Source organism: Talpa occidentalis, unplaced genomic scaffold, assembly GCF_014898055.3.
Source record: "Talpa occidentalis isolate TD23 unplaced genomic scaffold, MPIMG_talOcc4v2.1 talOcc4.9, whole genome shotgun sequence".
Taxonomy (NCBI): domain Eukaryota; kingdom Metazoa; phylum Chordata; class Mammalia; order Eulipotyphla; family Talpidae; genus Talpa; species Talpa occidentalis.
Window position 1 is genome coordinate 38,756,306 of NW_023605305.1, and position 17,484 is coordinate 38,773,789.

General features: G+C 36.0%; 1 protein-coding gene across 3 annotated transcripts in view; it reads left to right on the forward strand.

The window, feature by feature from the left end:
- The window catches only part of KYAT3 (kynurenine aminotransferase 3), a 54,759-nt gene that overhangs the window by 26,686 nt on the left and 10,589 nt on the right, over positions 1-17,484 (forward strand). For all 3 annotated transcript variants that reach the window (XM_037498764.2, XM_054690960.1, XM_054690961.1), the window contains 5 exons: positions 2,465-2,551; positions 3,330-3,455; positions 3,559-3,679; positions 9,596-9,672; positions 10,656-10,745. In XM_037498764.2, coding sequence (XP_037354661.1) covers positions 2,465-2,551; positions 3,330-3,455; positions 3,559-3,679; positions 9,596-9,672; positions 10,656-10,745 — 501 coding nt within the window. The remainder of the gene's footprint in view (positions 1-2,464; positions 2,552-3,329; positions 3,456-3,558; positions 3,680-9,595; positions 9,673-10,655; positions 10,746-17,484) is intronic.

Consider the following 17,484-nt stretch of genomic DNA (forward strand, 5'->3'; position numbering starts at 1 on the left):
CAGAATGGAAGAAAATTAATCTTCAGTTTGCACTGTTAAAATAACCTTTAGTCTTAACTCAATCAACAAGGCTTTAGTTAATATTTCTTAGTTGTTAGCAGCACCCTGTGAGGGAGGTCCCACAAGAAGGTTGAGTGATTTCCACTAGGTGGTACTGTGATGTGAAGACCCACTTTGGCATGGAGTTCAGTCAATTCTACTTTTTCTAATAACTCTGTGTCAGTGTTATTGAGGCCTGCATACTAGGATCTGTGGGAGAGGAGAATTTTCTAAAAGGCAGTGTCTATGTGGAAAGAGCCCCCTGTCTAATAGAAGACAGATGAGGAATGTATAGTCCCCTAGTCTGTAGTGGGGATCGTGTGAGTTACAGTGGTAACAGAAAGAAGAGATCTGAAAAGTTCTAGAGAGGTGTTGCTTTAACTGGGTCTGAAGAATGGATATTTGCCCTTATCTATATTGTTAATTCCTTTCTTCGAACTCTCATCACACCTTATCTGTACCTCATTTTATAAAAAGTCTCACTTTTATTTGTGCTTTTTTTTTATATATCTCTAATTCCCTCTACTCTGCTGGATAATAAACTACTTAAGGAAACATATTTAAGAAAGCACCCTCGTTCTTTGCTACACATAATGTCCTTTAATTCTATAGAACAGGTGAAAGTTTCATCTCACATTTTGATATTGTTTATCTTTCATTGTTTCTTCCTTCTCTGCACCAGTTGGAGTATGCAAGGCTCTGCCCTTCACCTATCTATTCTTTCTTCCCTAATCACCCTATCTATTATTTTGAAACTCATGTTGACTTCTATTATGCTGACCTGTTTTATTCTCTATAGCTTTTCTTACTACCTGAATTTATCTCCCTTATTTCCTTGTTTCTTTGTTTCTTTGAAGTCTCTCTCAGTAGAATGTAAGTTGCAGAACTAGTTTATTGCTATACTGCCAGAACCTAAAATACTGAGTGTTCAGTAAAAATTCTTCAAAAAGAGAATCATTCCCATTATAAAAATATAGAAATTATAGCAAAGAGTGTTAGATATATGCTTTCAATTCTGTCTCTCTGCCTCCCCAATTTATTTTCCTTTATTGAGTTCTCACTTCACATCAGCCATGGTGTTTCTCACCAAGGTTTATGAAGATAGGTTGCCTTAGTCCCTGAGAATTTTGCAGACTAATTAAGAACAAGTCACTTGAGGGAAAGATCCATTTCTGGTTCATTTTTTTCCTCTTCCATAATACCTAATCCCTAACATAGCACATTATGTTTCATGTAGGTAGTCATTGTGAGTTGAATGACTAGCACAAACGAAGGGACTTAAGAATGTAAGGGCCTCATATGATTTTAACAAGAAAGGCCTTGAATAGTTAATTCACATCATAGGAAATACAAACTGTGAACAGTGCACATGTACAACAATAATCAGGTTACCATTATTTTCACTAACAAAAAGTTAATTAAGACAACTTAGTGTTGACTCATAAAATTATAAATGGTTGGCAGATTTTTCAAAAGTAATTTAGGATTGTTGTCCACACAGGCAATGAAAAATTCTTCTAGAATTCAATAGAGTGTCTGCCATTAAAATAATAAATATTAAAACTACAATAAAAGGAAATTTTGTGAAGTAATTACTAGGTTTAAAAAAGAAAAATTAAATGTATTCAATGATAAATTATTGATGTTCCAATAATCATAAAAATGATAAATATAAATTGATTAAGCGATAAATTTAAATTAACCAAAGATAAATGGAATTATAAATATGCAAACTTTCCTTATAGAATAGCAAAAAGCCAGGGATGTGGGTGGGATACCAACTGGACTGATTAGATTGGTCCACCCATATGAAAGTCAGGCTAGTGATTGAGAAAGAAGATGTAGAGGCAAAGGAACAAGGAATAATCTCAGAGGGCTAGGAAAAAAGACATAATCTGTATATAAGTCACTGTGAGGGAGACTGTGGGTCAGGCAGTAGCCTCCTCAACCTGCATCTATCCTTCCTTTAAGGATGCTTTTTGTGAAAAAGAAACATCTTTACTCTCATGGCAATAATTATAACTTTGCCTTTATGATAGAAAGCATTGCAGTATTCTCTTTCCTTGTAGTTTTCTGTCACTAGCTGACATTTTATTTTCTAATTTGAAAATTCAGATGATGAGAACAATGGCCCTATTTCCCGGGAAAATTTACCTTTGCAGATAAAATTTTGCATGCAAGTTCAAAGGTCTCCACTGCAATCCCATCCATAGATCTCCCTAAGAGACCCAGGATTTCAGCTACAGCTACCTGGGACATATTACCTCCAAGGTATCTTCCATTTGAATACTGGCTCCATGAAGACAAAACCTGCTTTTTGCACTGCTGCATCTCACATGTCTCATGTCTGACACAATAGAGGTACACGACACTTAATAAATGAGTAATGATCTATATATTATATTTTTGCTTGGCTTTATTTCAGGTCATAATAATAGTGCCTTACTATGATTGTTATGAGCCCATGGTGAGAATGGCTGGAGCAACACCTGTTTATATTCCCCTAAGATATGTAAGTTTGCCAGTACAATTCCCATGCTGTAAGAAGTTTTGAAAAGACCAATTATATTGTTACTGATAAAGTTTCCACTTTGATTGTTTCCTGGGATTTATTACATATCTCAATTATGATAGAAGGTAGTCAGCAATTCTAAGGGGGCAGCTGTGGTTAGTTTATATGTTGTCATGTGTCTCTGTTGTACCAACATCCACATTTTATATAATATATTCTTTGTGGTTATGTGTCTCCCCCAACAACTGTGAACCTGAGAAGTCAGAGACCATCTGTGACTCACTACTCCCCAGTGACTAACAATGTGGGATATATGCTGGGTGCTCAATAAATGCTTGTTGAATTCTGAATGAAGTGATATTTTTAACCTGCTATTATCTTCAGGAATGTAACACAATGCTATTGCCTTTTTAAAAGTCTCACCCAAATAAATAATACACTAAGGTGAACTAAAGGACTTTTTTATTAACCTTACATTATCAGATATATTAACCATAGTGATAGCTGACTCCTTTGAAGGGATATAGGCACTATAATAGCTGTTAATGTTGACAGAATTCATTTTTCCACTTAACAAGTGTGACCATGCAACTCAGTTCCTCTTGGACTCTCAAGAGAACTAAAGCTTAGTTATTTCTACTTAATTTCTCTGTTAGTCATTTGTTCAGTTACCTTTGCCATGTCTTTCTCTAATTTTTTCCCATATTAGGTTATTTGTTTGTAAGACAGCAAATTTGAATTAATTGAATTAAATCACATCTTCATTCTTTATACTTAGAAACCTGTTGATGGAAAAAAATGGTCTAGTTCTGACTGGACATTGGACCCTCAAGAGCTAGCAAGTAAATTTAATTCCAAAACCAAAGCTATTATACTAAATACTCCACATAACCCTTTTGGCAAGGTAAGTGAATCTTTGTTCTCTCTCTGCCATCTTCCGACATATCCTTTTCTCACCTGTTGAATAGTAATTGACTCTGCTCTTATGTTTCCTTTAATATGTGTAGGTTTATTCCAAAGAGGAACTCCAAGTAATTGCTGACCTTTGCATCAAACATGACACACTCTGCATCAGTGATGAGGTTTATGAATGGCTTGTATTTACTGGAAATAAGCATTTCAAAATAGGTACTGACATAGACTCACAAGTCTAAATGATGTGTTTGGGCATGTGAAGAACTACTGATTGGAAAGGATCCCAAAACAATTCTAAATATTCTTTTTTTTTTTTTTTTAAGGATTTATTTTATGCATACAAGAGCTGGGGTATAAGCCAGAGGTGCAGGGGAGGGGGTGAGAGGATTCACCAGAGACAGAGTAGGGAGCATAACAGGCAGATTGACTGAAATATACTGCTGAGGGGAGAAGCAAAGTGAGACTGGATAGGGTCTGCTGCTCCATATGTGGGTTAGCTCTCTAACCAGGAATCGAACTTGTCCTGCAGTGACTAACTGCCGATAGCTTCATAGTGCTGAGACTTAACCCCTGCACCATCAGGGAGGCCCTCTAAATAGTCTTTGTAATGGGTGTCTGTCTATAAGAGCACTAAAAATGATATTTGAATGAATGATGCTTGAGTAAATTAATGAACAGATTGAAGGACAAACAGTACACATTTAGGGAAAGAGATTTCAGGTCATACTATAAAGTGATGAAATCAGAGAAGTGGTTCTTTTGCCTATATCTGTGCCTTTTTATCAAGAATCAAATTTTATGACTTGACACCTAAGACATAGGAAGATTAACTTATCCCTGACCTGGACTATCTCTCTGAACAGTTGACAAAATGCCAGATTGGTGGGAAAACATTACAAGGACAATAAACTATTACTAATTGGACTTTGCCAGGATTTTACCTTTTACTCCTGGCCTGTCTCACAAATGCCAGTATCTTCCGGGTTAATCCAGACTAATATCAGAGATAAGATTATAAGCAGGCTGCTTTCTTTGGATCGTAGCACTGGCCCTTTTCCTCCAGATGTGCATATAGCTCAGTCTCTCACCTCCCTTGGGTCTCTAGTCAGACATGAAATTTCATGATCGCATCATTTAAGGTAGTTGCACCTCCTTCTGGCATTTGCTTTGTCCTTTTACTCTTCTATTTTGTTTTCTGTAGCAAATATCAGGGTCTATGTTTTCTATTTCTAAGCTGCAAGAGATTTTTTTTGTTCTCTTCTAAATCTCCAGTTCCCAGAACAGGGTCTTGCATGTGGTAGATAATCAAAAAATAATTGTTGAGAGAGAAAGAAGTATGAAAATAGCAGGGAAAGGATAACTGAAATCACTGTGACAGAAGCCAGTTAATTAAAAAATTAGTGGACTTATTTTGTATCCTAAGTATCCCAATAGTACATGACAAATTGTTGTAGAGACACTGAAGAGAAAGCAGCTGCTTGAGGGGATCAGCAAAGGAGTGGACAAAGGATGAAATTAACTAGGCAGAGGAGTAGAAAGAAAATTCCTTTCGAATAAACTAATATGTACTCAGGTAAGGAGGCATGCAAACAAGAAATACTTAAGAAAAGTAAGTGGTTTAAAAGGTGGAAAAATAGGGTGATTCACATATGAAAATAAAGAGTCCTAACTTTACTGAGGAAACCAGTGGTTCTGAAAATGTCTTGAATGGTAGACACCTTGAAGTTATGATGTTCTCATCATGAAATTATGATATATTGCATTCCATCCTGAAGCTAGAAGCAATTTACCTAACAAAAATCAATAATTTGGAGATATCAATATAAAAAAATCACAATTCTGTGTGTTTGTAACAAAGAGCTATTGATATCAACATACTTGAGTTTTTCAGATTTTGCCATAAATTCATTTACTAAAATGTTAATTGGTTTCACTATTGGTAGTATTCATTATCAGATAAGTGGTAACACCAATCTTAAATGCTTAAGAAAATTTTGTGGAAGAAAATTTTAAATTGATTGCTTAAAAAGCTCTCTGTATTAATTTGATCACCAGAGTGTCAGTGAATCTACTTTGAGAACTATTATAAAAGGCGTGACAAGGTAGAGGAATTAATTCCCTGATTGGATTTGTTTTAGAAAGGTGAAGCCAGTTATAGGAGGGAATCTTAAGCAAGTAAGGTTCCCTGGCTCTGGAGATAACATTTGAGGGCTATTTGGAAGTAGAAATTATATAACAGAATACAGTGTTTGAAGATGGCAAGGGAACAAGAACTGTGATTCTGTCACCTTTTGTCTGGATCAGTCAGCAGTGATGAAACCCTAGCCAAAGATAGATGTGGAGGAGGAGGAGTCGATCTGTGAGGGAAAGTGAGCAAAGGAATGTCTTGCTTTATATGCTTTAGACTTGTGGAGTTTCAATGTCTGTGAGATATAGAGATGGAGGTTTTTGGAGACCAGTGGAATTATAGATCTGATGATCAGTATCAAATTATAAGGGAATACATTTTTGTGAGTTATCAAAACTTTATGGATTATGGAATCCCTGGAAGAAAAATGACTTTTCTCTCTAGAATGTGTAAAAATAAAGAAGGGTAGAGATTTGTAGGGGTTGTACCTTAACACAAAAAACTGTTGTTATATGTCAAAATTGTAATAGAGTTTACCTTCAGCCATCTTGTGGATGATTTCTCCTGTCATTTGAACTTTTCCCTGGTTGAAAATCAGACAATATTGTGTTCCATCGATGCAAAAAAAAAAAAAAAAAGAAAATCAGACAATATGAACAGTTAATTGTTTTTGTAATTTTTGGAGATTAAACATTGAAAAACAACTGTCTAAAGAAAAAACATCATTTTATACTCAACATAATACGTACGTATCATGTCCATGGGAAAAGGGACATGTTTTTTAGTTTTTAGATTTTTAGACTCAATTTAGCAATGTTATTTCCAATTGTCTTTTTAAATGATCTTGATGTGTACTCTTTAAGCCATTATATTCTTTAAATTTTATACTGTAAGCCCTTCATTGTAAAAAGTGTAACTGATAATATTACTTGCTAAAGATATCAAGAGATACATTTTTAAGCTAACAACTTAAACTTTAGGCTGTTATAACAGCCCATAAAACTTAAACAAGAAAAACTGAAGTCACTATTTCATTATTCAGAGTATAATGTGGTTGCATTAAAACTTAGATATTTTATCAAATACTGTGGCCTTTGCTACATGAAAGACACAAAATGGCTGAAAGTTAATACATTTATTTGCAGAGTGTGATAGTAGTTCTTTAATACAACACAGTAAGGCTCTCTTGCCATAAATCATGAAATTAGCATCATCTTCATGTTGTTACAAAGACAACTTTCCCCAAAGGAGCATTTTTCTGCATGTTGCTAATCTTTTTTTTTTTTTTAAGATTTATTTACGTATAGAAGAACTGGGGTACAGACCAGAGGTGCGGGAGGTGAGAGGATTCCCCAGAGACAGAGTGGGGAACAGAACAGCAGACTGACTGAAATACACTGCTGAGGGGAGCAGTGGGCAGACAGGAAAGGTCTGTTGCGCCATGTGGGTAGCTCCCTGGCTGGCCAGGGGATTGAACTCACGCCACAGCGGCTGCAGTGAGCTTCACAGTGCTATGCTCAACCCCTTATACCACCAGGGAGGCCCTGCATGTTGTTAATCTTTAACTTCTACTGAAGTTTAGATTGCCTGTGAATAACTATTATAGCTGCTGTAGCTAATTTATGGATCATGGTTCATAAATGAAATGTGCAAAGACCAGTTGCCTTTCAAATATCACTGTGCTTAACTTATAATATACTGAAGAAAAATTTAAATTTTTTTATTAAATTTGTCAGTCATTTAGAAGAGAGGTATATGAATATGCTGACATTTATATACTAATCCATTAATATTTGGAAATAATGTAAGATTTCTTGTTATTCAACTGATCAGACTACTTACTAAAAAAGACATCCACTTTTAAGTGGCTAAAATTGACAAATTAGTTTTCCTTTTTAATATTATAATTAGACTTAATATTTTGTGAACAGAGGCTACATTTGATGTCCAAGTGGTTTTGATTTTCTTCACACATAATGTATAGTGACACCATGCTGGGATTATATTCATTTCTCTGGGTAATTCTTACTTTCAAAGAATTTCTAAATCAGAATTTCTAAATCGGCATGATTTTGGATATATATTATCACTTTAAAAGAAGTGACAATCTGCATGATACATAGTGTGGATTTTCTCTCTGGAATAGACAAGTGGGACATGAGTCACAGTGTTCTTTTGAAATACTGTAGAAGGCTAGAAATGTCTCAAAACTTGATAGCATATAATTATGTCTAGCAAATGCTGGAATGGTCCTTAGAGCAGATTACTTTATGAAAATGGTAGTTTTGAGCACCTCCTTCAAGAAATGGCTACTTATTTTCTTTTTGTATGTACCAACACTCTAAGAAAAACAGAAAAACATCCTCTGACCTCTAGAAGACAAATGAAAAGTTTGTGAGATTGCCTGTGAAGAGCTTTACAACTAAATTACTTGAGAAATCCAAAAAGCAATGTTGGAGGTAGCATTCTCAGACCATTAACAGAGGAGCAGTTTCTCAACATCCAGCAAAGTTTACACTCATGCTTATTTATCCACATGACTTTGTTAGCTGCATTCCCATCATTTTCCCCCTTTTCTGACTGGCAAAGGCCTATGGGATTTCCAAGTCTCAGCTCAAGCATTACAGCTACAGAAAACAACCCTTAACACCTTTCTCTACCCTGAGTAGTATTTCATGCCTACTGCTGTTTGTAGCACTATCTCACTATTACAAGTGTTGTTTCTCTGGTCTCCTACCCACTAGACATTAAGCTTCTTGAAGACAGGAGCTACATCTTTCTCTAGATCTAGCTTAGTTTCTGGCACTTGGTGGTAGTTGCTAATAAATGTTAATGAGTGAATGAATGACCAAATGAATGATTTTATTACAACATCAATAAATCCTTATACAGTCATTTCTCATCATTCGCAGAATCTGTATTTGTGAATTTACATACTCCCCAAATTGTAATCACCACCCCAAAATCAATACTCATAGTGTTTCATTTGCAGACATGCAGAGATGGTGAAAAAAATTGAATCAACTTATTTGCGTATTCCCACTTGAAAGTGAACATGGCAATTTTCCCTCTCTGCCTTCTCGTCTTAGCTCATGCTATCAACAATATTCTTTTCACGGTGACTATGCTATTTAAAATGGTCCCCAAGCATATTGTGAAGTGCTATCTAATATTTATAAGTGCAGGGAAGCTGTGATGTACATTACAGAGAAAATACATGTGTTGAATACGTTCCATTCAGGAATGAGTTCTAATGCTGTTGGAATGGGGATTATTAGGGGGTTATACCTAAAAGGCATGTGATGAATTTTTTGGGAGTCAAAAAAATATTCTAAAATTGATGTGGTAATAGTTGTACAACTCCATGGATATACTAAAACCCTTGCAATGGGGGAATTATGTGGTGTGGGATTTTGTTAACAAAACATGCACACAGGAACACATGCAGAGATTTCTGGGCCCCCACCCTCAGAGTTTCTGCATCAGTAGGTCTGGGATGTGGGCCAAGAATTAGCCTTTCTTCCAAGTTCCTCAGTGATGTTGTTATTAATGGTGCGGTGACCACATTTTAAGATCCATCACTCAAGGAATTCTACAGAAATAGACTCAGAAAATAGGCAGAGTAGAAGGGGGCTAAGCAGTAGCCAAGGCCACAGTCAAGACCAGGCCACATAATGATTTGTTAAACACTCACTACACTGACCTGCCTGGAATTCTGCCTACTGCCACTCCTGCCCCTGAATAAATTTGCTCTTAAAATTATTTGATCTGTTTTATACATTACTTTGGTGTAATATTACAGTATTTTAAAGCTTTGTAACATATGCAACTATTAATGTTTTGGGTTAAAGTTACATCAACTTAAAAAATACTATTGAAATAACTATATTGACTATGCTATATTTATTTTCATTAATCTTGAGTATCTTTTTATGTCTTTAGATTATATAAATATAAATTGGTTGAAAGGCTTTTAATCTTTTTTTTCTTCCCCTATCCAGCTACTTTTCCAGGTATGTGGGAGAGAACAGTCACAATAGGAAGTGCTGGGAAGACTTTCAGTGTAACTGGCTGGAAGGTCAGATAAATAAGAATTTAATTGTTTAATAATAAGATTGTATTTTAGTTCTTATAAAGCATGTTATGTTATAAAATTCATATTCAATTTAAAACAGGGTTTTTTACATCTAAGTTATTCACAGCTTTCATGTTGGTCTTTATCCTTTTTGAGATCCAATCATTTCTATAAAAGTAAGGAAAAATTAGGTAATTTTTCATTTGATGCATAGCCAACTAATAACACTTTTTTCTTTTCAAAGAATGTTCAGATTACTGTATAATAATATATAAGGAAAAAATAATAATACTGGTACTTTGGTATTTGCTATGTGCCATACTCCAAGTGCATCACATGTACTGATTCATTTCATTCTTATAATCATATTTTGGGAGTGGTATAATATATTACTGCCATTTTACAGACAATAAAACCAAAATTCAGAAATGTTAAGTAACTTAAATTTTGTAAAGGCTAATAAGTTCAAACCAGGACAGGCAATCTAGTCTTCAGAATCCATGCATTTAACCACTATTTTGTGTAATACAATAACAATTTACCCAGTAAAAACCTGGTTATCTTCCACTTTACCTCTTCAGAACATGGCTAAGAAGTAGAAAATTAAAAAAACTGAGGCACACAGAAACAACTCATGGAAGAGCCCTATAGATCCTTATTCAGGATTATTTTTATCTATACCTGTAATTCAAACAAGCTTTGTTACTGATTTTTAGACCTCAGAATTCAAAAGTAGCAAATTAGAAGAAGGATAATAATTGCAGATGTGGTATTCCTTCTGAAGGCAGAGGTTAATGATTGCACTTGGAAACTTACCCCCAAAAAGCACAGGGTTGAAATGATTCAAACTACTAATGCTGCACTACTGCTGGTATAGTGTCAAATTGCATATATTTAATAATTCCATTAAGCTTAGCTACTCTCTAATTAGGTTCATGCAATTAGGTACATTTTTGAAACCCTGCTTGCATCTCTTCCTTTTCCAGCTTGGATGGTCCGTTGGTCCTCATCATTTGATAAAACATTTACAAACCATTCATCAAAACACCATTTATACTTGTGCAACTCCTTTACAGGTAGGTGTTGTTAAAGCTAGTTGAATCATGACTTTTTGGTGAGGGCTTTATTTTTTGTTGTTGAACATTTAAATGGACTTAGGTCTTCCCTTCATGTTCTCCTTGAGCAGAGCCTTTTAATATCATCTGGCAGTTTCAAAGCAGAAATATATTCATTGCTATCAAGATTAGCTTCTCTTTATCAATATACTGGCTTTTAATTTGGAACTCTCAATACATTGCTGGTGGGAGTACAGGGTGTCATAAACTCTACAGGACAATGACAGGCCAAGCACAATTATGGATGTGCTAGCTCTAAGAGCAGCAATCCATTGTCTGGGAATTACCCCTGTAGCTATTATTTGACAATGTAAGGAGCTCTTATGTAGATGGTCATTCATTGCAGTAGATAGGGATAGTCATTATCCATCTGTAGATAATTGGTTTAATAAATCATCATCTATCCAAATATTTAAGTATTGTATGATTATATTTTATTAGTTTCCTAATGCTCTGTAACAAGTTATCATAAATTTAGTGTCTTAAAACAGTACAAGTTTTGTATCTTACTGGTTTGGAGTTCAGCAGCTAAAAATTGGTATTAGAGGGTAAAATCAAGGTGTCAGCATCGATGCATTCCTTCTGGAGGCTTTGAAGGAGAGTCTGTTTTTCCCAGCTTCAAGACACTGCTTGCATTCCATGGCTCATAGTCACATCTCTCCTATCACTATTTCTGTTAAAGTACCGCTTCCTATTACTCTTTTCTGACACCCTCTTTTCCTTATAAAGATTCTTGTGATTAGTTCAAAGATAATCCAGGATTATCTCTCCATCTTAAAGCCCTTACTATAAATCCATTTGCAAAATTCCTTTTACTATGCAAGATAATATATTTGCAGGTTCTTGGTGTTAAGATGTGGGCATCTTTGGGAGCCATTGTCAGCCTTGTCACAATGACTATAAAAATAAAATGAGAAGAAAAGAAAAAGGAAGGATGACAGAGAACAAGGAAACTTTAATTTCTGACATGCAAAAATTTCCAGAATATATTGTAAAGAAGAGCAAGATACAGAGCAGCGTGTTTGTTTTTGGACACAACATTTATTTATTAAGATTTATTTATTTATACAAGAACTGAGGTACAGTCAGAGGCACGGGGGGTGGGGAGGGGGTGAGAGAATTCACCAGAAACAGAGCAGGGAGCAGAATAGGCAGACCAATGGAAGACACTGCTGAGGGGAGCAGCTGGCGAGGCAGGAGAGGTCTGCCGCGCCATGTGAGTTTCTCCCTGGCCAGCCAGGAATTGAACCTGCGCTGCAGAGGCTGCAGACAGCTTCACAGCACAGTGCTCACCAGGAAGTTGCACCACCACACAGTTGCACCACCAGGAAGGCCCTGGACACAACTTTTAAAAACGATTTATTTTCTGTCAGCCTTACTCCATTTTCTATTTAAGTGCCTGTGGAAGAACAGCGTAAGACCACCCAGTGGTTGTTCCAAACCATTCAGTGGCCTGAGCACTGGGAGTTGCTTCAGACCAGTCATCAGTGGCAGGCCGAGCTCTCAGTCTTCACTAAGGAACTGCTGAGTGGGCACAGAGGGCACCTGCATGCCCGCTGACCAGTCTGTGACCTCGGGCTGAGTAGCAGTAAACTCAGGAGCAGGGCAATTTATTGACTTTGTAATTCCTCCTTGGCCACAGTCTTTTCAGCAGCAGCCAGAGCAGTGAATGTTTATGCTGTTTTGTATAAGAAATGGAGAAAACTATTTGCATATATTTTCTTAAAGGATATTTGGATGAATCCCTAAGAAGCTAGTGGAAGTAGCTATCTGTAGGGCTAAAGGGGATGGTGAAATTTGTATATGGGGACATGAGTGAGTACAAGGCTTTTTAATGTATATATTTTTTATATTTTGTTCTATTTTTTTTAAAAAATTATAAAACAGGGAGCTACATACCACCATTCCATTAATAATCAGAACCCAACGAGAAATTATTTTTCCAGAAGACCAAAAGACTGAAATGTATTGGCCACAGTAAATATCGTTTTTTGCTCCCTGTTAAAAATATCTACTGAATGAGAAAAAATTCTATTAATATAAACTCCCCCCCCAAAAAAAAGTGTGTACATTTTTTTTTTCCTACTCACTAAAATAAGACTATCATAAAGACTGGTTCTGGTTCTGACATTTGGTTCTATTATTAAGCTCATTTCATTCCCAAAATTAATTTATTCACTTACTCAAAAATACTTACAGAGTATTGGAGGTAAAGAAGGGAAAGCTTCATGCCTTCATGGAACTTACAGCCTAGTGGAGGATACAGATAATAGTAACTATTTTAATAACAATATGTCAGATTTTGATAGACACAATAGAGTAAAATAAACTAGGGAAAAGAAGGATGTGGGGTACCATCATCAATATATGATGTTGAATATCATTCTCTTAGTAAATTGCTTTTTTTTTTTTTTAAAGGTTTATGCATACAAGAGCTGGGGGTGCAGGCCAGAGATGTGGGTGTGAGAGAATTCACCAGAGACAGAGTGGGGAGCAGAACAGGCAGATGTACTGAAATACACTGCAGAGGGGACCAGCAGGCGGGTCAGGAGAGGTCTGCTGCACCATGTGGGTCACCTCCCTGGCCAGAGATCCAACTCGTGCTGCAGAGGCTATGGATAGCTTCACAGTGATGCATTTAACCCCTTGCGCCACCAGGGAGGCCCCAGTAAATTGATTTTCTTATAAGACCCTCTACCTAATTTATTCCCTAATTTATTTAGGTAATTTATTAGGTAATTTATTTAGGTAATTTATTTACCTAATTTATTCCCTAATTTATTTAGGTAGAGGGTCTTATAAGAAAATCAATTTACTGGGGCCTCCCTGGTGGCGCAAGGGGTTAAATGCATCACTGTGAAGCTTTCCATAGCCTCTGCAGCACGAGTTGGATCTCTGGCCAGGGAGGTGACCCACATGGTGCAGCAGACCTCTCCTGACCCGCCTGCTGGTCCCCTCTGCAGTGTATTTCAGTACATCTGCCTGTTCTGCTCCCCACTCTGTCTCTGGTGAATTCTCTCACACCCACATCTCTGGCCTGCACCCCCAGCTCTTGTATGCATAAACCTTTAAAAAAAAAAAAAAAAAAGCAATTTACTAAGAGAATGATATTCAACATCATATATTGATGATGGTACCCCACATCCTTCTTTTCCCTAGTTTATTTTACTCTATTGTGTACTTTGTATTGTACTGCCATTCCTACTGTATTTTTATACTTTTTGGCAGCATTAAATATTTTTATTAAATAAAAAAAAAAAAAATAAGACCCTCTACCATCAAAAAGATTCAGGAAGGTTAGCATTTTTTAGCTATAAAGTATTTTTTAATTAAGGCATGTACTTTTATATATATAATACTATTACATACTTAATAGCTACAGTACAGTATGATCATAACTTTTATATGCACTGGGAAACCAAAAAGTTTATGTAACTTGCTTTATTGCAATGTTCACTTTATTATGGTGATCTGGAGCCAAACCCACAATATCTCTCTGAGTTGTACCTGAATTTATTTATGCCCTGGTTTGGATTCATTTGCCTGTTCCTGACCTGTGCCCTCTCAAACATTTGCCTGATCCTTAATAACATTGGTTTTTTCCTTTGGTCCAATTTCTTTCCTGTCTCTTCTGATTTTCCTGAAGAATGGAGAGAAGTTATGCTCCATGTGCCCCAGAAACTCATTTCTCTTCCCTAGGTTACTTAGACCACCTTCCTGGGTCATGAATCATTAGAGCAGGGATTTGCACACCTCTGGGGTATGACACAGTGGGTCAGCTTTCATTTCCACTACATCCTTCAAGGTAGCAGAAAGGCCAGTTAGTTTATCATTTCTCTGTTCATTGCCCAGACTTAGATCAAGCAAGTCATTCTACAGCTCTCCTCAAAAGGAAAATAGCAAGTCTTTTTATTTCCAAGTAAGCCATCTTTATGTGATAACCTCTTTTTCAAATTGGATTTTCATGGCTCATTCTAATTTCTCAACATTAAATCCGATCATCTACACGTAACTGATGACTCTGTTAATCTCTAGTTTTACATAGGTTCAGAAGAATTCAACTGCAATTCCCCAGATGACTTTTTTCCTTTATCAAGGAATAGGAGGAGAGCGTTAGGTTTTAATAGGGAAGAATGGGACACTTCTGCAGGCTGAGGGACTCATGGCAATCTAGGGATTTATGATTTGGGGGTGCCTCAACTCAGAGATCCCATCTGAAATGTCATTTTTTTCCCAACTAGAGATGGCCTGTTTAAATTGCATGTAATCTTTGGAACTTGACTGCTCCAGTGTCCTTAGCTCTCAGGAGTGAGGACCTCTTTATGTGCCACCAGGGGAGCTCCCTGACTTACATTTTCTAATGTAGGGAAATAACCAGCACCTCCTAGCTCTAGGTAATGTGTTTCTAAATTTCTTTCCTACCTGACCTGCTTCTGAAGCTTGAGAGAGAGATCTCATCTATCTTAACGTTCCTTCTATCCATCCTTCACTGATTCAGCCTTATTCTACCTCTGGCGGCATCCTTCTTTTGTCCTAGTTACAATGATGAGCTTCTTTTTTTTTTAATTTCCTTTTTTCCTCCATCACTATCCTTGCCCCTTGCAGTCCCCTTCTTAACCACAGAACCCTCGGGATGTTTGTTGATGTGCAGTAGTTTTGTTTTTGTTTTTAAGATTTGTTTTTATTTATGCATACAAGAACTGGGGTGTAGACCAGAGATGCAGGGGCGAGAGGATTCACCAGAGACAGAGTTGAGAGCAGAATAGTCAGATCCACTGAAATACACTGCTGAGGGGAGCAGTGGGCACGATGAGAGGTCTGCCACACCATGTGAATTAGCTCCTTGGCCATTTATCAGACTCGTGCTGCAGTGGCTGGCGATAGCTTGATAGCGCTGAGACTTTAACTCCTGTGCCACCAGCAGGCCCCTGCCCAGTAGTTTTTGAAACTATTTTGTGTTTTCAAATTTTGTCTCTTATACAACTATCTAATATTTGTTTTTATCATTATGACCTGCTTTGCTACATATAATTTTTTCAAATTCCTTCTATTTTGTTGGAAATGGCTGCAGTTCACCCTTGCATGTGACTATGTAATATTTCGTGGTGTCTATATACCACATTTTTTTGATCAGTTTGTCTGTTGAAGGAAATTTTGGTTGCTTCCATGTGCTAGCTATTGTAAATAGTGCTGCTGTGAATATTGTAAAACATGAGGGTTTTTTTGTTGATGATTCATAATTCTGTGAATATATCATACCAGAGGCCCAGAATGTGATTGCTGGGTCATTTGGTATTTCTGCTTTTAATTTTTTTAAGGTTAATCCAGATCGCTTCACATAATAGCTTCACCAGTTTACATTCCCACCATCGATATAATAGGGTTTCTTTTTTTCCACATCCTCGTCAGCACTAATTATTGTGAGTCTTTTTGATTTGTGCCATTCTTACAATGTGGAATGCTCTAGTTATAGTTTTAATCTCTTATTAACAGTGACAATGAACATTTTTTCATGACTTTTGACCTCCTAAATATCCAGAAGATCTTCAGTGAATTTTCTGGTCATATCTGTTACCCATTTGATGATTGGGGTTTTTTTTTTCAATTGTTATTGAATTGTATGAGTTTTTTTATGTACCTTAGATTTTAATCCCTTATCAGTATATATTATGTAAATATTTTTTTCCCATTCAGTAGTGTACTTACTTAGTCATCTTATATTTTCTTTTGCTTTATAGAAGCTTTTTAACTTGAGGTTATCCCAATGTTTCTATTTTTGATTTTAATTCTCTAACCATAGCAGTTGAGTCACCAGAAATACAATTATTATTGATATTGTGGAATGTATTGTCAATGCTTTCTTCTCTGTATTTTGTTGTTCATGTCTTATATCTAAATCTTTAATACATTTGGAGTTTATTTTTGTGTATGGGGTTAGCGAGTGATCCAACTTCATTCTTTTATGTATGGCTTTCTAATTTTCACACCATTTATTAAAGAGACCTCCTATTCCTCCTTTTGTTGTCATGGATGTTTTTTCATAGATTAGGTGCTGATATGTGCGTGCATTTATTTCTGGTCTTTCAGTTCTATTCTGTTGGTCCTTGTATCTTTCAGTACCATATTGTTTCTAATACTGTCACTTTGTAGTAAAATTTGAAGTCAGGTAGTGTAATACTTCTGTTTCTGTCCTTTTTTCTTAAGGTTGCTTTTACATCAAGACCTTTTATGGTTCCATATAAATTTCAATATTTTGGGTTCAGTTCCATTGAAAAATATTGCTGGGATTTTGATGCAAATTGTGTTAAATTTGTATCATTTTAGACAAGATAGTAAATTTGACTGTATTGATTCTCCTCATGCTTGAGCATGGGATATCTTTCCATCTTCTTATGCAGCTAAGTCTTTTTATAACATTTTGCAGTTCTTTTATATGTTTTTTTACGCCTTTGTTAGGCAAAGTCTGAAGTATTTAATTATTTTTGAAGCAATTATAGATGGAGTTATTTTTTTTAATTTTTTTTTTTTCGCTTCTTGTTCATTGTTCATCTATAAAAAAAGCTATGGATTTTTGTAAATTGCCTTTGTGGCCTGCCATTTTGCTGTTATCATATACTGTTTCCTGTAACTTTTTGATGGCATCTTTAGGCTCTTCATTATATAACATATCATCTGCAAATAGTGATAATTTTGCTTTTCC